We start from the raw sequence: 21,910 nt of genomic DNA, 5'->3' as shown, positions 1-21,910 counted from the left end.
TTCGCATGATATTGAAAATAAGATAACATTTTCAAATATATGTTTCTCATCATTATATCGTGATATTAACAATAATAAGCGCGATGTCGTTTGATTTTTAATATATTTTAATACGGTTACAATATTCGCAACAAAGATTTCATTGATTACGCACAATGGAATAAATTACGGCTGAAGTGATTCTATCCAGCGCCAAATTCACAGAATCGATAATTTTATACACGAGCGCTTTGCGCGGCACCACTCCCGTTGATTCGCACGAGAAATCGGCCTTTGTGTGTAATTAAAACGCAGTCTCAATGATTCGGTCACGTGCACCACGCTTCCCATATAAATCCCGAATAAAATCCTGGCGCTTAATTTATCGCATCCGCTTTTGATCCCTACAAACAATTTTGGACGAAGTGCTGATAAACAAAAAATTCTGCCCCGTAGAGTAACAGCCTTGTCCGGTATTAGGGTTCCTACAGACAAGCGATTTTGTAGCGCCACAATTGAAAACGCCGACCCGTTCACAGAACTACGGAGAAAAGTGTCGCGAATATGTTCACTTTTCTGTAGCGCTACAGAATATAATTGTATATGAATATAACGTACGAACTGATCAGCGTTTCGATTGTGGCGCTACAAAGTCGCTCGTCTGTAGGAGCCCTTAACGACTCGCAGGTCCCTGCCTTCAATCAAAAATAAAAAGAATATGAGCATCGATTCCTTTACGTCACGTAGTTGGGTCAAGGTAGTACATTCGTATGACGAGAAACGTGACCTAGAGAATTTAATGAAACGGATGAAAGATGAAAAAGAAGACATATACAAAAAACTCAAAAATTAATTCGTTAATTTGAAAGAAGTTTAAATTATTTCTCGATCAGAATAAACAAGTTGATAATTATTATTTTATATTATTCGTTTAAAATAAAATGATTCACATCTGGGAATATAATAATTTTTTATACTATCAAAAAAATTTATAAAACTAAAACTATTACAAATAAATAACATTAGAAGTACAAAAATATGTGTATTTTTTTCAAAAAAGATTAATTATTATTCCTTCATGTCGAAGTATTATTTATTATACACTATTTTGTATCTAATTTTGTATTGAATAATCACTATTAATTTTTAATTTAATTTACAATTTCAAATTTTCGTTAAAACTTATTCTTCTTCAAATGTAACAGCATTTTCAACTTCAATATATTTTTCTTATAAATTTTAAGTGAAAATCGTGAAAACGTGATTAAGCAATGTGATATTTCATAAAAGCGAATTACACATAAATCTCATTAAAATCATCGAATATTAAAGGAAAATTGAAATATATTACGGAGATTATCGTATTATGCTATTTGTTTAAAAAAAATCATCGACCGATAAGTGGTCAGAAGTAGTCACGAGGACATAATACAAACGCGATATCATTGTTTGAAATACTGTCGCTTAAATTAGAATTGACAAGGTTAATGAAAATGTCGCTGTAAATAAGTTAAACGTGTCAAGGACTTCATTATTTTCGAGAAATGAAACTTCCACCTTTCAATTTCACGTATTTATGACATTTTGCTAAAACTAATTATTCAAAATGCTTATTTTTCTAATAGTCGTTCTTGCGATTTACTAAATAGACGTAACATAATCTTTCCGCATAAAAACATGGATAAAATAATAAAGTTATAAAGTTAAAGATATTATAACTCAACAAATGAAGCAGCGCCGTAATTCAATTTTTTCAACAAGAGTTAAAAGCAACAGCATAATGAATTGACGCAATTTTCAGTCATAAAAGCAAGCAATTCAATGTCGCATATCAAAAAATGAAGAAAAAGAACTTCGTAAAAATAAACAATTTTTTTTAATCGTTCTCTTCGTGATTACTTGTTAATAGCATGTCAAAGTTTTTGTCAAGAGCACTTTAGCTTGACGTACACTTAAAATTGCTTTCTTTCATTATTATAATGACAAACAATTGGCAATTGACGTAAAATGTGTTTACTTCTTTAACATTTTAATTTTTTAACATTTATCTTTTAAAGGAATACTTAATTTCAATTCTGAATAAGAAATTAACTACAAACCTTCTCCATCTCAATAAGGATTCTCTTAATTTATCTGCGTTTAAACTTTCCTTTTCGCTAAACTAATACAATGTCATCTTGCTTTCAGAGCACATTTACGTCAACGTCACTTCGGCAAACAAGGAACATCGGGATTCTTACGTGAGTCATATGTACTAAAACAAGTAGATGAAGTTTCTTTATTAACGAGAAGAAAGTATAGAGTTGACGTAACGACAAAAAGTTATGCACATTAGTTTTGGACTACGAACGTAACACGAATTATATGACAATTGAAAATGGTACGCATTTCAGTCGGTCGCTATACCGTTTGAGTTTATGCAAATGAATAATTCATAAAATGGGAATAAATATGAGATATTTGGTTTAAAAGAAGAAAGACCGCAATAATGAGCGAAACTGAAAAAAGTATTGTAGTGTATTTTGTTATATTTTATATTTCCATGCATGTAAAAAACAAAAAAATGTAAGTCGACATTATATTTGCTCTAAAAAGGTAGAAAGAATACTGAAATGTTTTTGCAAATGAATCATCTTAAACATTGCCGGTAGATTTTATAACCAACAAGTAAAATATTTACACAGTTTATTTACGTTTTGCCCTTTTAAGAGATTCTTATATTTCTGTTTTAATTTTCTAATAAACGTTCTAAAAAGAATTCGGGTTAATTGAACATCTACATAGACGGAGCTACACGTGGCATTTCCGGGTCAATCAAAATATAAAAATAAAGTTTAAAAATAACGTTCAATGTTGGTGAAAAAAAGCAAAATTGCATGACCGAAAAGACAAACAATATTTTTATCATAGTAAATCAAGAAAAATTGCGACGTCATATTTGTTTTAAATTTTAATAACCCATATTTTTTACTTAATTATCATCAAAGAAATTTAATTACGCGTTGGATCTTGGTTGGAAAGCTAAAACTGTTTGATAAGGAGTCTCGAAAAGATCCTTCTGGAAAGAATGTTCCCACGAAACATCTAAGATCAATATTCTTTACACTTTCATCGCTGACTTCTTGCATGTGACGTAAAGAAATAAGATTCAACTAAAATACGTCAAACCTCGATGCAGTAAATATTCTAAATGCATAAAAGAATATTCACATTCGCAAGGACGACTTTCAGTCTACATGAGATAAATGAGAAAAGTTTCGCGCAAAATTTCATTTTATCGGGAAATTTTTCGTGGCCTTGAAAGCCGTTTCAATAAAATGCAAGCTTGAAAGAAAGTAATTCTCCTTTTACCAATTTTCACGGTTAGATTTCCATTTTCTCTCGCATTCCATGTTGTACAGTTATACAGTTTAGTCGCTAATATAAAATCGCTGAATTCTCTTTGCTGTCACTTGGAGCTCAAGGGGGAAATAAATTGGTCGCGATCGCACTCAAACGATCTTGTTTTCACGCCGATTGTACCAATGCGTTTGTGGAAATTGGAAATTCTTCGACCGGAACGCAAACGATTAACGATCAACGCGGAAATTGCACGGCTGAGATGTCAAACGTAGTCATTAAGAAATGATTGTTTTTGTTGCATATGATAAGTGCCTATTATCCATCAGCAAATAAATATAATACTTAAATTTCAATTCTTCCGTATGTACAAGAAATTTATGATCTAAATTCTAAGTGAAGGTAGTTTAGTTTCTGTCTTAGCAACTGTATAATTAGTACATAAAGCTACTCATATAATCAAATAATTTTGAATAATAAATTTGGCATTAGTGCGCAAATAGAACAAAATTTTATTCTATCTCTTTTGTAAAATGAAACGAAATTTAAGATTAGAAATAAGATCGATAGTGTCTATAATGGTGAATTTATTTATAAGTATCAACATTTTTTTGTATAGCTAATTAACACTATCGCATCACAAGAAACTTCTTTACGTTATTAATTATCATTATGTAAAATAAAAAAATATAAAATGCACTCATGACGCAAATTTATTTTTATTACATTAAATTGAAATATACAATAATTAAATTTAGAAATAACTATGTGTACTAAGTTACACTAAATTAAAAAATGTGTTAAAAATTTTAATTATATACTCTGTGGAAAAATAATCTCAGACAATACATGTCTAAAAAATGTCATAAAAATATCTTTTAGACATACATGTTCAACAGATATCTAAAAGACATCGTAAAGACGTCTTTTAAACATGTTAGATTCAGAGTGATCAACAGAGTTAAAAGAGATTGCCACAATCACTTGTCAATCCTTTTTTTGCAGCTTAGAAGAAATCTATTCTGTTTTAATGGACAATTATTATCCGTTTTCAAGTTATATTGCATTGAAGAGGACTTGAAATGAGAGTTGAAACATTTACATTTTCTTTTAATTTAATTTATATCGTCTGGGAATATATTTAGGACTAGGGGAGACCTGGGCTAAGCTGGCATTTGAATTTTGAGTGGCAAAAATATCTTATGAGTTTCCAATTTATATTGTAGATAGCATCTCGTGTGTCTTCTTTACCAACGAAGTTTGGTTAGTTTAGGTGCCGCGTTGTTATGTTTAAGTAGTTAAACGTGTTTTCGATAGTCAAAAGTAATTTTTGAGATTTCATTTTCCGAATCACATCATTTTTTGTGTATATGGATGAAATGAAGTTGCAAAATTTTTTATTGTCATGTTGTAATCGTATAATCATCACTCTATAAAACACTAATAATCATTTGACTAAAATCGTTTATTTTGTTATTGAAAGTTGCAATTGAAAAAAAGGTGCCCACTTAGACCCCCCCCCCTCTTCGTTATTTTAAATAATTCCAAACAAGAAAATGTATTTCTTTCAATTTCTGGCTTCGTAAATGTATATAGTTTTTCCTTTTCAGTCTGTCTTTTGGGGAAAAATTTATTTAAAAATATAAAAGGATTTATTCAAAGAATATTGCGATCTTTTCGATAGAATCGCATTCGCCTGACTTCTGCTTAAAATCATGTCAATAACGCATTTCTAAAGCCTGACGGATTCCTCGCGAGATATTCTGTACATGGACGGCTATAACGCGAGACATAAACTCTTTGAGATTTGCAAGATATACTAGAAATCAAACGTTGAGAGAACATGTTGCGAAAGAGTATAGAAAAGGAAGAAATATAAATGTATAAGATCGTACCTTCAGGGATGCCATGTCCGACACGGATCGATGAGTCTGAATAGTTTCCAACTGGTCTAAGCACCAGTCTAGTTCCTCTATCGTTTCTACAGCCAACTTCATGAAGGGCTCCTCTGAAAAATCCGAAGAAATAAATTTAGTGTTATCGAATGTTCCCTTTCACTTTCTCTCTTTCTCATCCTAACAGGCAATAAGTTAGCGTTGAAAGAGTTTATCTACTGAAAAGATAAATTCGAATTTGATTGAGATTAAAGAAGCGCTTCGGAATTTTTTATTTATCTTCGTATTTTCGAAGCTTGATGAAAATATTTTAAAAATATATGATGTGAGAGATATTTTAAGACTTTATAAAAAATGAATAGCATTTCCAAAAATAAACAGTAAATTATAAACGAAAAGAAATGAGAATTCCGCAAAGAGATAGTAGGGAACACACATTCTCTCAGCAATCGTAATAATGAATGTATTCTTTACTCTAAGGGAAAGTAGAGATGGAATTGTATATAAGAGTCTTATGATTTTTTTTAATAAACTATATACGGAATGAATAGCTGTAATAATTGACTTAATCCAGAATCAGAATATATAATTTTTGCCAGAAAAAAAAGAGTAGATATAATCTTCCAGAATTAAGAAAAAGTTACAATGTGGTATAATATTAATGAAGAGACAAAATAAAGTTTTGTGTACTTTTAAAAAAACTTTAAGGGCCCCCAAGTTTTGGTTTATATAGATAAAAAATCTCTGAAGGATGTCATATAAAATGGGAATTGATGTTTAATGAGTATATAAGAAGATTACACGACATCGCTCCAATAACATTAATGAAGAGGAAAATAAACAGAAATTATCAAAACAATTATTCGATTGCTGATATAACGATAATCATTAAATTCTATTTAGAGAAAGCTAACGAAATTTTCTGCATATTAATGATAAATAAAAAAAGGAATTAATTGTTGCACTTGAGTGTATTAAATCAAATTAAATGAAGGATAAAGCGCTAAACATTTAAAATGAAATGCTAATATTTTGTGTAAATAAGCACAAAAAAATTCATCCAGGACTAATGGGAGACGCAAAGCGAATTGTAATATCATATCATCTTTTACCTCCTGGCGCCAAAATCCGTGGCTGTGGCGTACTACTGCCCTGTTGGCCACTACTTCTTCGTGATCTGTAAAAACAATAAGAGGTAAATGATTTAAAACTTAAGTTAGTCTCTATATTCATAAACTTCTATACACTAACTAATTAGATGGTTCACTCTGTCATCATGGAAGCTAAAAATGAGTAGCCATGCCAATAGCCATGTTGTGTGAGTAGCCATTGTTTATTAATTATCCTCACACACATGTGAATCACATGGACAGTCACTGCTCAAGTCAAAATTATAATTTATAATAAATAATGAATACTAAATAATGAATAATGAATAATAAATAATAAATAATGAATAATGAATAATAAATGTTATACTGTTTGACAATTTAACAAAAAGAAAATCACCGTGAGGCGATATTTTCATGTAAAACTTGAGACACAATTTATAAAGCATCGACAACAGAAATAAGGAAAAATAAGATTTCAACTTATCACTATCAGAAACCGTGTATACCAGAATACACGATTTCTGTTACGTTGAAATTTGTCCCTGTTCCCATATTCTTTTTAATTGTGTCTTAGGTTTTATAATTTTTTTTACAACTAAAGTAATGTTTCTCACGTGATACATTCACGTGATACACTCAGGCCACATGGCACACTCACAATAGATACACATACATATACATATGGAATCATGTCGATTCAAATGCACTTTTATCTCTTTTTATCACAAATAAAATTGACAGAGTAAATCAATCTAGTTTATATGTGTACAGAAGCCTGTACTTATCTATTTAAAATAATAATAAGTAACAAATTAATCTATTTATTTTTCAACAAAAAAACCTCTTGTAAAAGTTTATAAAGATGCAGTAGCATCATTTATACAAAATGTTTTTAATATCAGTACATTAAACTGATTATTTATTTAATGAATAGAATATTAATATTTAAAAAAAAAAATAAATACAACATTATTAGACATAAAATCCGCGTTCTGTCATTATTTATCTTTGTTGTCTATTTTATTGGTCTAGACTTATACTATAGTATTAATTTACTTACTTGTTCGTCGGTACATTTGTGAGCGACAAGAAATTATTTCTGACCGAGCGTAGAGAAGCAAGAATCTGTGCGAAGGGTGTAACGATGAGGTCCTCGCCATGGCTGCAATTGAAAGAAAAGGCACAGTTCATCATTGATTCACTGTTCCACTTGTGTATCAGGAGGGTCGGGTTTTAATGGCCTTACTATGAATTATTTGCAAAAGTCAGCGTCTACTTCGCTTTGCAGTAAGTTGCATGCAGGCGTAACAACGCTACCAAGATTCTGTTTTCACGCTCATACATACACTAAATATGTACAACAGACACAATGCATTTATTGACGCGCATTTCGTTTAGGGATACGCAAAAATCGTCAAATCGAGGATCAAAGGAAAAAAAAGAAATCAAAACGCGCTCTGCAAAGTGCGAAATTTCACTCTAATTTACCCGTATTCCTTTTTACGACGAAAAATATGTTGCTTTGCGTAGAATTGCGCCATGGCTTATATATGGCTTATGACGATCAAATAAACCGTACTTTTCGGTATTCTAGGAATAAAAACAAACGAATTGCGCGTCAATACGCAGAAATATATCTCTATTTGTTGAGAGACATTACGGGGCTTCTCGCACGCGTTTACAAGCTCGATCGTAAACGGATTCCAAATCATCCTAATAGTATATGAAACAAACATCCGATCGGCGAGTGACGAAGGATTACGTTGAAACTCCAACGTTCGTCAAAGAGGTCGCGATATTCCTATAATTCTTCGTGCTTTTAGTATTCCTACAATAAGAGTTAGGACCATAGACATAGTATAACTAGACTGAGCATTCTTCGAAATTCGAGGAGTGAGGATAAACCTCAGGTAGAAAAGGACGCACCTGGACCACAATAAGTGCGTTCTTTCTACCGAGCTTTGCTCCCACTCCATGAATGCGCAGTCTATAGATATTGGTTACGTTTACACCATGCATTTAGGCCGCGGCCTATACAATAAATATCCTTGTTTATCCTATAGGTTAAACAAAGACATCTATCGATAAATAGGTCGCGGACTAAGGCCAGTATTCATAGTTGGTTCTTATTAAGACCGTCTTAAGTAATGTCTTAAGTTGCTAATGCGACTCTCTGGCCGGTATTCATAGTCAGTTCTTATATTCAAGATCTTAAATTCAGCCTTGAGGTGTCATGAACCAATCAGAGAGCCGCGTTAGCGTATTAAGACATTACTTAAGATGGTTTTGAAATAAGAACCGACTATGAATACCGGCCTCTGATTGGTTCATGACATTTTAAGACTGTACTTAAGACGATATTGAATATAAGATTTGACTATGAATACCGCCCTAAGCGTACGATGTAAACGTAGGCACTATGTCTATGGTTAAGATACTATGAGGTCGCGATTTTTGATTGATTGCCGAAATCCGCCATTTACATAAACTAAAACAATTACGAGTTACAAGCGAATTGTAAAAATTCACGTATATTTCATGTTATCCTCCATGTTTGCCTCATTATTTAGCACTGATGGTATACGTTTACGTATACCATCGTATTACGTACACTTGTTGAAAAATGTTACTTCTAAACATGCCATACCCATTTAAACAAAGACATCTATATGTCTGACATGTTCTATTTTTTATATCGTCTATAGTTTCTATAGTAGTAGTCAACTTATATATGACAAAAGCAGTGTTATTAACATAAATTTGACTGTTAATGGCAACGGTTTGTCCTAACTCTTATTACAGAAACATTACGTATTTTTCATTTTATTTATCGATCATACGACAGCCTCTTATTTATTACACTGACATTATTGCAATTTCAAACAAATATCCAGTTTTAGTCAAATTGGATCCCACTACAAATACCATAGCCACGTCGATTTATCTCATGTGTTAAATTTTATCCCTTTTCATTCCTACGAGAGCGTATACCGCCGGAATATATCTGGACCACTTTTCTCTCGCTCGTCGTTTGCTTCATGATTAAGCGACGTGTTTTCGATTTTTAGCTTCACATATCTAACGATTACATACGTTACATTACCTCATATGATCCATTTTTTAAATCCCCAACAATCGATAGCGTGTGTGGGTTAATACGGTTTTTAGTAAATTCCAGGTATTACCGGGGTAACATAAAGCAATCGCGATTACTTATTTTATACTATTAACGACGATATTGTGCGCATAACGTGCATGCATTATATGCAAGATTACAGAGGATTTTGCATTAGACAGGTCTTAAGCCCACATCCTCCTACGTGTAGACATATAATTAATAATATCTCCCGGTACAACATTAGACAAATATCTACGATAATGTTACGTATATATCCAGAGTATGTACATGGAATAACACATAAATTCGACAGATTATATCTTTTATCAATCTCTCAAACTCACGGATCACATCAAGTCAAGAAAAAGTGACTTTATTTTGACGTCATTTTGAAAGTCAAATGATGATCTTTGAATACAAAATTTGACTGTTTTTTGACGTTAAGAATCAAAATAAAGTTTTGATATTTATTGATTTTTATGTGTTTTTTGGGTAATCGATAAAAACTGTGTGTAAGTTTGGGACTTCAAAATAGGGACTCCAAGATCTGCACTATTTCATCTGTTACGATTAATTTTACTTTTCGCTGAAAAGCACCCTTTAAAAAACTGCTACATGTGTCGCAATCGATCATTACTTGGAAAAAAAGCCAAGAACGATATCGCTCTAGATTTAGTTCGCGCACTTCCTTTTCATTTCCGTAACGATGTTTCCTGCGTACATCGTGCCCCAGTAAAGGAAATATATTTCCTGAAAATTGTGTATGACGTACGTGAGGAGAACTCGCGATAGTACGGTAATCAGCAATCATTATTCATCCTTTGCTTTTCTCCCATCTCTTCTGTGAGAGAAAATTACGTTATTCCCTTGAGAATAATATCGTGGGAACTGAATAATTTTGGCAATTATCCGTTTCATCTTCCAGTAAAATTATCGCGAATGACTTTTGCAACGAGAATCTCGAAAATAATGTAAACATTGCCATTAAATAATTACTAATCAACGTTGCTTGTTCGACGTCAAGAATAGTGAATAAATTGTACTACTAAAAAATGAAATAGATAATAATAACGCGAACACTCTGACATTATATTGTAGCTCGAAATCTGCTTTTAATTTATTTATGTTATAATGAGATAATTATATAAAGATGACTATTGCAGAGAACTTTATTATTATCGCATTCTGGCAGTTTGTCAAAAGATCGCGCATAAACGTGTACGCAATTAACTTAATATAATTATAGTCGTCAGATAATTATAAACTCGTACTTCAATACTTTTCTGGATATAATATCTCAATTTGTTTAAGTTATAATTGGATAAAATTGTATAAAAGATAATATTACGATACTTTACGTTGTACTTTATTATTAATATTGCATTCTTGCGATTAATCAAGAGATCCGATACGTCCGTACTAAATATGTAAGTATCAAAAATTAATAAATTATGATGTAATTATAATAAATTTATTTTAAATTACTTCTGGGTATATATAATATCCTAAATATAATTTCCTGTTCTTGGGTATCATATTAGTTGCAATGTGCGGATAAGAATCTTGATCTAAAATTAAACGTCGCGAATCGCAGTCACGAGGATCACGCAACTGCCTATGCAAAAGCTCATTACTTAATACAAACAATAATAATTAGCGATATATATACCACTGTCACGATAATAATAATGATTATTATACTAATAATGTTGAAATATGCACAATTCCGGAAGGCGCTAAAGGATTACGAGTATAATCCTAATTAATTACATAAATCAAATGAAGTATGTAGTAATACGAGATACTTACAATTAATCAAAGAAAGTGAGAATAAATGGTATATCAAGAGAAGTGTATCAACAAATACGCGTGGTTAAATTAATTAAATTAAGATACACAATATGTGTGGATTAATTATATATATATAATATTATATTATTATCGTGCAAAATTTAAAGAATTTATTCGCACTTGCTGTATATTATAAAAGAATTCTTATAATTGAATATATGATGAAATATCTTTGTGATAAATATCACGCGAATTTATAGGGATGAGAATTATAAATTAATACGTTATACATCAAAAGATACAGAATTTTAATAGAAATCATTTCGTATAGAATTATGTAGGTAAATTTATAATTATAATATACGTATAATAATCAAGTTATATATATTCTCTATGAATATTAGAAAGGTCATAAGTTACGGGAAATGCCGATGGTCTTCTCTGTTACGTCCGCACTAATTTATTTAAAAAACAATTTTATATCAATCACTGAACGCCAGAATCTATAATCACGATTATCAAACGTTAATATATAAAAAATGCTGTTTTCCCATGTCGTTTAAATAGCAATTTAAATAAATTTAAACAAAAGTAAATGTTATTTGGTTGATATATGAATGCATAACTACATAAGTAAAATAAAAATGTCTTTTCGGTCTGAGCTGATATTTTAGTACTTAATTATCCAGTTAAGTTGGACTTTGAAGGAACAATCGATATTTTGATTGTCAATTCTGGCAAATTTAAATTTGTAAAAAATAAGCAAAAAACAATCCGACTTCTATGATAGTAAAAACTCATTAAAGCTTTCAAAAGTGTGCAAGAATTTTTTTTCAGATTTTTATACAGTAGTGTGCATGCGCGCGCGCGCGTGTGTGTGTATGTGTGTAGTATATAAAAGTCTACACTAAAGCTCAAAAATTCAGGTTGTTGACGGAAAGAGCAAAATTCCACATGGCCGACAGAGAGTTAATAACGTTTCATAAAATAAATTTACTTTTTAAATAAATTAACACTGAAAATTATTTAAAATCGTTTCCACTTTATTAACATTTTTGCTTTCTTCGATGCGGTTTCCGGAAATGAAAATAAACATAAGCATATATCCTTCTTCTGTAGTGAGAAGAGAAATAAATTTCCATCATAGTGAAAACGAAATTTTTCAATTTAATCATATTTTGCTGACTATGAGAGAAAATATTGAGTGGTCAAAGAGAAGAAAAACATTCTCTTTATTCCTTCTCGCGATAATAAAATATTGTGGTATAAAATGAAGCTTATGTCGATTCTCTGACGTGAGGATAGCAAAAACGCAACATTTCAAATACGCAAAAATACATTTTATCAAGAAGTACGTTATCACTGTAATATCCATTGCGCGGGTAAGATTCGTAGATTATATGAAAGAATTCCATCTCATCGTACACATGCCGGTGTATGCGCGGCAACATTGTCATAACTCATTCTACTTCAGAGAGGAAAGAGATAGGTTTTTCGAAAATATACATGACGCGTTTCCTTCCGCCATCATTTCCAAGAAAAGCGTATAATCGCGCAACATACACATCTGAGGATAATATTACGAGGAAAATGATTTAGGAACAAGATTAAATTTCATATATCTGCCGTATGTCATCGGTTTACGACGTTTACATTACAATATAAGAATGCTTTTATAAGGTTGACATTATAAGCTGAAAATAAACAAGCTCGACCTACTTAAGTGAATTGCCCGAATAAACTCTCAACAGTGCTACTGGCAAAGGGCAGTCATGCTGTATCCTAAAAACGCTCATCATAATTCCCTTTAAACATCAAATGATAAACATGGAAGTCGCTGAGTTTCCGATATGTGTCACGAATAGAGTCATCCAAAGAACTGACGAGCGTAAAAATATATGAGAACGACGTTCCACGAATTCCTGGACAAGCGAGCGACTTTTCATCTCGTCGCGAGTCAGACACGAGCGGCAATAAATTCCGATAAATTGCGAGCGGATAACCGTGCAATCATGTCCAACTGAAAACTCAAAATTTGGAATTCTAGCATCAGCCGTGTATGTGCAAGATGCTTTGAAGAATGAGTATCTCGTGCTTTCGAGATCCACGTTTCTCTCTCGTGGAGAATTTTTTACTCGTAATTTAATCGTAATTCTTTAGTCGTACTTCCTTTATTATTAAATTGTCGAGAGAAGAAATCTAGTTTCTATGAACTTTGAAATACTTCAAGAACCTTATGCAGTAAAATTCGAAAGAAAACATAAATAAAGAAGACAGTCATATTTGTTTTTCTCTCTGTTTTTCTTTTTGCTTGCTTTATAAAACGTATACAATAAGCAATAAAATTCGACTAAAATATCACATTTCCAATACTGAGCACGATGGCATTACTTTTTCTTTTCTTTTTCTTTAGAAACGAAATTTCGGAATTTTATGTAAAAATTATTATATTCAACAAACTTTTCTTGCAGCAGCATTACTTTGTATTCACATCCGGCTTTTTATTGATTGTTTTCTCTTTTATTGAACTCGTCTCCGGCGATACGATTCACATTTCCGATTTTTGGAGAAATAGAATAAAAGAGGAAGCATGAAATAGCATATCTGAAGTTTTTATGTTTCTGTTGAATTTTTGTAATTATCAATTTTTTTATAGCTTGGAAACTAATTTTTTTCTTGAAAAAAAATGTGATGGAAAATCGTTGCTTTTCAAAAATTGTACGAATTAAAAATGAACTCGAACGAATAATTAGCCGGATGCTTTTGTTTTCAATTGCAAATTTCAATATTGTTATTGCTTCAATATTGTTATCAAAATCGATTTTGCAACAAGTTTTGTATATTTATAATTTAGTGTACATGTTAAACATTTACAATAATATTATTTTAACAATGCTACCAATTTATAGCGATACCATGTTATTGACTGAACAAATTTTTAATTAATGACATGAAATATTAATTAGTTTTATAATCACTGAATAACATCGTTTAATCATCACTGAATGCTTCTTTCATCGGTCTTTTCCGATGTTTCAATATACCTACTGGCGGCTTTTTGTGTAATACGACTGAAATAGCAGAAATACTCGTTTAATGTGAACCCAGTCAATACATACAGCGAAAAACATTCCTCTTTCACCGTGGGAACCGTATTTTCTTCATGCGACCGTGGCGTGCGAACCATTCAACGGTTTCTTTTATCTGCTTCAAAGCGGTAAATAGTTATTACGATGGCGATGATTATTTTCTCTAATCGATATGGCCGATTCGATTGTTAGAAGAAAATATGAGAAAAGAATATTGTGCATCAATTATCGCGCTTCGATTACAGAAACTTTTAAAGCTATATACAAGAATGTGATTATGTAAATTTAAAGAAAGCATGAAAAAAGCACGGAACAAAAAAGTATCAATAGAAATATTTGTTATATATAATTTCGAATGCTACAGAATTATCGTCGCGTATAAATTACCGTGTGAGTTATGTCTTTTCTGTTTTGCAGAATATTCATTTTGTATGATAATGTATGCCCGACAATTTAATACCAAATAATAAATTAATTATCACGGATGGAAGACTGTTGCACGAAACGAACCTGATGTAACAATGTAATGAAATTATTTTGAATATGGCAATTGATCTACATATATTTATGAGAGAATCCATCTGTATAATTGATAGTAAATCAATAGTTGACAGATAATACAATAAAGGAAACCGATAGCCAAATGTTGTGATTGCGTAAGCAAGTATAAAAATGGATTTTGGAATGCAGACAAGGTTAAAGCGTACATAATCGTGCTGCTTTGAGGCCAGATAACGTCAAACCGTTCTGACAAACTGACAAACTGACAAGCAAGCGGAATATGAAACGCAATATTCGCTGAATAATATCTGACTGAATTATCCGACAGACAGTGCTGTCGTGAACCACAGAAATTTGAATTCCGATCATTCAAATGCCTATATCAATGCAAAATAATTACAAAATAATGTATGCTTAACAATTATAAAAATGCACACCATGCCTATATGATCAACATTTCATTAAATTCGTGATGTTTCGCGATGAAAAAAAATTAATGATGCAATTTCAAGGAATTTAGATCCACTGGCATTATGTGAGACTGCCATAATGCAGATTTATACGTGCCAAGTACGTAATATCAAGCGAAAATTATTTAATGAATGTACTGTTAAGAGAGTTCATGAAACTTTCGTCGTTTTCATTCTAAATAACAAGCAGCATAGCATATAAATTTCTAATATACAGCTTACAAACTTCGCTTGATTATATTCAGCTTGAAAGTTTCCAATCTTACTTTTCAAGGAGAAACTTATATCGTTCTCTTATAAAATTGCACGTTAAATCATACATATATGTTTTAATAAAAATTTTGGCTCATTTGCAATTAATTCCGTTAAATTTTTCGTTAAAATTTCCTTAAAATTCCGAATCGAATCAAACAATCCTGTGTACTGCTAATTTTCAAATGCTAACGTTAAGCACATACTGAAAAAAATACTGAATTTTAATAAATATTTGTTTGAATAGTTCTAAGCAAATATTTACTGATGATTCTAAGTAAATATTTGTTAATAAGTGAATATTTATTATAAACATATATTTATTTGACACAAAAATCATTTATTTGATTTAACTATCTTTTTTATTGAGTAAATATTTATTCACTGTAAGTAAATGTTTATTTACAATAATACTATTCAAAGAAATATGTATTAAAATTTAGTAAATTTTTTCAGTGTAGTAGATTAGACAATACGTCCAAGACGTTGAATTCAAATTCAAATCAAAAAGTAAAACCTTATGGTCGTCGAATAATATTTGACGAATATTAGTAAACTTTTCATTAAAAATATTATATTTTTCCTATCTAAATTAATTGATATTTCATTACTGTTTTACTTGCTCGAATAAATATGTCCAATACTTTGAAATAAACATTCAAAGTTTATTCAGTCATCAATTTGAAACCAATATCCATGAGCTCAAAAAAAGTTTGATTAAATATAAATTCCGCTAAAAAATTATAATCGCAGATTTAAAACGTTTTATTTTTAAATAAAGTTTATGTGGACAAAGTTTATTCATAAATATTTTACATTACAGAGAATCAATATATTAATAAACACCACGGCTATTTAAAAGTATTTTAGAGATGATGCGATGATCCACTATGTCATTCAAAATTAAATTTTTTACACAAACGACCAATCTTTACTTGTATAGCACCAAACTACACAAAATCCTAACGTATGTTTTTTCACAATGACGTAAATCTTTACCTTGATCTCGTTTTGATACATAATGCTCTCATTAATTCACGCATTGATTCAACATAACTACCGCGTTTACATAATCATCGTGTCTTGTGTTGTAATCTAACATAAGAATCCCGTTAGGAATCGTGGTCTCAAAATATAATCTAGATTGTTCTATATATGTACATACATATATATCCTCAAATAACATCCGATAATCAAGCAGGAATAATGATAATTCTGTAAGAATAACGATCCGTGCGTCGTTATCTATACTCGTGATTGGGACACCAGCCAATAAAATGATGTTTCATGTATTTGTGTGTGAATCAAGCATCACATACGGTCGCAAAATTCCGTACCGGCAACCGACTGGCCGTTTTCCAAAAGGCGCGTCTATCCTCGACGCGACGTCCGTTAATCAAATTTAGCTTGTATTATATTTGCTGAATGGGACGGCGCGTTAAAGGTATTCCAAATTGATATACTGCGGCCTAATAAAACTGGAACGAATTTCCGCAGGCTTTTTCCTTGAACGTCTGCCAAAACGTTTTGTTGCGCAGTAATCGAAAACTTGATATAAAAAAATGTATGAGACGCTAGAAAGAGATTGCAGGATAAGTTCTACTTCTTAAGGAAGTATAGGGTACAGCGGGGTAATTTGAATAGCGGGGAAATTTGGATAATAGTAAGCGTTTGCAAGAATTTCAAAAAATTTAAGACGCTATGTTTTATATTTGGGGTTAGTAGCAAAGAAGATACTATAGTCTACATATATTCATGTAGGTTTGAAAAGATATCTGTGTAACTGGAAGAGTGTGGAAAGTTTTATATTAAGCAAGGTAGACAGAGAATTTCGGTTGTTACTGCAGTTTATAAGAATATATCCTACTTTCTTAAGTTTTTATGAAATCTACGTAGAAAGTATGTAAACAGAACCAAATTATGGATGTTGAAGTGATGGAGTTGAAGTATTTTAATACAAAATTTGGTTTTTGTTGTAATTTTAATGTTCATTTTCAATGTTATTCAAATTACCCGAGAAATTATTCTTTAAGATATCCAAATTGCCCCACAAAATTGAGCTTCATTAAAATTGTAGGGGGAAATCGGATAATGGCATTACTCAAGATTTAAAGATTAATTTTTTATATTTGGGGTAAATATTCCTTAACCTTTAGAGGACCGGATTGGCCACTATAGTGGCCAGCGGAAAACTCGTCGACTCTTCGTAACATAAACATTCAATATATATATGAATTTTACATTAAAAAAATTCAAAAATTCAAGGCAAAAATGCCGGCCCTCTAAAGGTTAAATATGTGAGTTTCCTGTTACATATTCAAAGTAACGATAAAATTATTTTTTCGAGAAATTGTTTAAAATGTTTGAAATTATTCAAATTACCCCGCAGTACCCTACGATTACTAGGAATGTTTTGTTCTATGAATTATATTCTATGAATAAATTTTGCTGTAACAACAAAAATTTCGTCAAAATATACCGAACAAAAATTTTTAATTAAAATGAATCGAACAAAATAAATTTTATGCGAATTTTATGCGAATTAAATTATTTAATTGATATAAACATTGATATAAATATTTTTGTTATTTACAAAGCAGAGAAATTATTTTGCAAAAGCAACTCAATTGTTGTATAAACTTTGTTTATATAAATTTGTTTTGCAAAATTATTAAAAATGCCTCAACTAAATAGTTTTGCGAGGGGCACTAAATTTTTTTTCCTAGTGCAACAACAATGTAATAATTTTTATATACAAGCGGAGAGAACAATTTTGCTGAAATATCTAAAAATTTAGCTAATTATTTTGATGGTCCAACAAAATAATTTTCATATCTATAGCTAAATTTTTAGATGCTCCAACAAAATCAATCTATCTGTGTAATATTTCGAGAAGTAATAAAATTTATATTTTAAAATAAATATTATTATCTCAAAAGACATTGGCTGGCTAATATTAATTCGTTATATCGTTATATTTTTTTAACAGCTTATTTAAAGTACCAACGAGATTTGATAGACTTGCATGATTCGCTTCAGCGACAAATTCTTTCAACACTGAAAAAAGTGATCTTGCAGTTACAGCGAAAATTATCTAAGTACGAAAAATAGCTGGAATAGACAAATTTCTAGCAGATACTGCGATATTGGATATGTATTGCATCTAATCATATAGATGACAGAGATAGAATTTAGATTTGTGCTATAAATTCTATGCGTATAATATATAATTTTCTATCAGATACAAAAAACAGCTATAATTCTAACTGGATATTTCAGTAAAATATTTTTTTGCGTGAAAGTACGTTATTTTGTTCATTGTGCCGGGATAGAATTTCAACTCTATCAAACTTTGATATAATCCAGTCTGCGAATCGAGCGGTGGATATATCTCATATATTCAAGTTTTACGTCATCCAGCACTTTGAATGTAATCTCTCGAATGTTTCTCGTTGCGAGATATCGAGATTGCATTTCGTAATACATTCGTTGGATATCTTTATGAACAATTCATTTTCCGAGAAATGTTATTGCAGTCAAGAAGTGGGTTACATGTCAATCTTTATTGTCCACCGTTAGTCCCCCAGAATTATTCTGCCGGAGCGTCTATTCTGGCATAAGAATGGATGGACACTTATAAAGCACCTACGGTCGCCTGTATGTAGGTTACTAAGGAAATCTATAGCAACGCAGGATATTTGTTCCAATATCGTATGAGACTCTAACAGTTCGTACATACAACGTAACATATCCACGAGAAACATATTGTGTAATATGTACAAAATTGAACAAAATCGCTCTTATACAACAGAAATATATATCATAATATATATCAATATACGTCATGGAAGTAGATTTATCGTAAAACCCATAGTGGAAGTAGATCTAAGCAGGGATATCCGCATAGTTAGAGAATCTTCTCGCGTGAAATTGTATCGAGGCAACGAAGCAAACTTTTTCCTCTTCGACGTCTGAAAACTCGCCATTGGCTAGAAAGGCTGAAAGCATCGATCGTAAGGAGGACTTACAAGTCTCTCTTGTCGAAGCATTGCTCCCAGAAGAGTGCTCTCCTGGGCGGTCGAACTCGCAACGCGGAGGTCGACATGGTCCTGGGAAGTCCGCCTGTCGCGCCGATGCTGCCGGCATTCAGGGCGGGCGAGCTCATGCCACCCCCGCATCTCTTCAGGCCGCCGCCGCCGCAGACATCGCTACCGACGGCCGCCCCGATGAACTCTATCAAACCACCACTGGAGTCGGACATTGCCGTTATATGTTCCTCATCGTCGTTCACAAACACTTTTCTACGCCATTCGCGCGATCGCGATTCCGCTTCAGTCGCTTCACCGCGTTGTGCTGCGATTCGCCCGTGATCTACGTCTCTTCATCGCGTTTCAATAATGTGCAGACGCGACTCATGCTCCTATGCCACGTAATCGGCCGAACGGACGCATATTTACACGGATGAAACGTCGTCGATCGATGGAGGTTGCCTCGAAAGGGCAAGGCCGCGTTCACGTCTTCTTTGTTCAATATCCTCGGACCGGTTCACCCGATCGGAGAGGAGGGATCACCTGGAGGAGGCGTTGGAAGATGCGATTCGATCACCACAGCTCACTCGTCGGAAGATCACGAATACACTTCAAATTAGAACCATGCAATGTATCGAGAAAAGCGCGTTATGATATCAATTCATTTAATCGCTTTGACGTAAAATAAATTTCGCGATGCGAGAACAAACGTGCAATTTCACTGTTGCTGATTAAAATCGATCTGTTCGTGACGCAACAAAGGATCAAACGAAGAGCAAATTTTGCTATCTGTAATTTTGCAATGATTAAATTTAATTACGTAATTACGTGACATTTACTGTGCGCAAATTAGCAGCGCAGAAACGTGTATCTTTTGTAACATACGATCCGTCATCCAACATTTGCGAAACTATATGCTGGATTACTTTATAAAACAAATATTTTATTAAACGCCGTTGTTGCCGCAAACCGAAATTAATTTCGCGTAATTGAGTAGTAATAATTATCAATATCTGAGCGGTGTGACCGAATTGAGATACACGTGACTGATGTACATATTATTTTATTGTACCTCCTCATGTAGATAAATCACGATACGAGGCAAAGTTCCTGATTAAAGCAGAGATTACACTCAAGGCCGTTATATTAAGTAATATCGTGCCGTTGATTTCGTAATAGCGATCGTAATCGACATGCATTGTTAGCTACGCGAGCGTACAGCATGAAAATGCAACTCGAAAAGTAACGGGAAATTATCGTCATCGCCTATTTATTATTCGTAATAGATATGAAAATTATTCATCTAAAGATGACTTCAAGATAAATCGAAATTAAAACGTTTCGAACTTTATATTAAAATCCAATTTGCAAAATTAATTGCGTTTTGATTACTGCGCTGCATTCTCATTAGCCTTGTCCCTTTATTATTATTATTTTCAAGAGGCATTTGGAAGTTTCTTCTTCTTTTCATATTTATCTATTATTTAATTATAAAAAATATTTTATCGTTTCGCAATTTTAATCAAATTTCGTATAACTTAAAATACGCCTCTACTAAACACGAGATTCCTTTCGTCCGATCGCGGTTCGATAGGCGATAAAGTCCCACGATAAGAGATGCACTAGCTATTACTTGAACTACTATTGAACGATATCGCGTCTGAAACAATGGAGGGATCACTTTATAAACCGTGCTAGGCGACAATAAATCGGGCCAAGTACCAACTTATCCAAATGAAACTAATTAGACCGGGTCCTTCCATCATTGGCTGAATACTCTCTTTATCTACAAAAATTAATTCTGGTAACGATAAATTGAAGCACTCCCCTAGGTTAAGTTGTAAACAGGTACGGCGGAACCATTTGATTAAGAGTACAGTAATTGTGAGGAATACTCCCGTAAATGAAGTCGGATTAACGGAGATCATATCGCGTGAAGAAGCATCGCGTTTTATGTGACGTAAAAAAAAAATCGATAAAAAATCTGCACACTTTCTACTGAAAGTAAAATTGGATAATTACTTCTATTTTTACAAAATTAAATACGTTATTTTCGTATTTATGAAAATGGTTCTCGTGCTAAACAATAAAAGAATCGATCAACTTCTTTGCGGCGATAATACGTCTCAATTCGCGTTTATTTTTTTTCCCTTCGGAGTTGGATTGACGAATAGGAACGAGATGCGAAAATTGGTCGGGCGGAAAGATGCTGAACGTGCACGATTATACGACGTCGACAACTTCTAGCGGATGAATTAGCATACCAGCCTCGAGCAAAAATTTATCCAAGGAAAACCGGCACTCGAGAACGTTCCTTTAGTCGAATGTGTCACTAA

The 21,910-nt window shown here is 32.2% G+C and overlaps 1 protein-coding gene across 12 annotated transcripts in view; it reads right to left on the bottom strand.

Annotated features, from left to right (window-relative positions):
• dnc (phosphodiesterase dunce) overlaps positions 1 to 21,910 on the bottom strand; it is a 212,451-nt gene that overhangs the window by 52,703 nt on the left and 137,838 nt on the right. For 9 of the 12 annotated variants that reach the window (XM_018459686.1, XM_018459688.1, XM_018459679.1 and 6 more), the window contains 3 exons: positions 7,386 to 7,487; positions 6,326 to 6,390; positions 5,214 to 5,326 (listed from right to left, as the gene is read on the bottom strand). In XM_018459686.1, coding sequence (XP_018315188.1) covers positions 5,214 to 5,326; positions 6,326 to 6,390; positions 7,386 to 7,487 — 280 coding nt within the window. Of the gene's footprint in view, positions 1 to 5,213; positions 5,327 to 6,325; positions 6,391 to 7,385; positions 7,488 to 19,574; positions 20,323 to 21,910 lie in introns of those variants that run through there. The other 3 variants (XM_018459690.1, XM_018459691.1, XM_018459689.1) reach the window with 3 other exon arrangements.

The sequence above is a fragment of the Mycetomoellerius zeteki genome, unplaced genomic scaffold (genome assembly GCF_001594055.1).
Source record: "Mycetomoellerius zeteki isolate Tzet28-1 unplaced genomic scaffold, Tzet1.0 scaffold85, whole genome shotgun sequence".
NCBI lineage: Eukaryota > Metazoa > Arthropoda > Insecta > Hymenoptera > Formicidae > Mycetomoellerius > Mycetomoellerius zeteki.
Note: the sequence above shows the minus strand (reverse complement) of the source record. Positions and strands in the feature narration are given on the sequence as shown.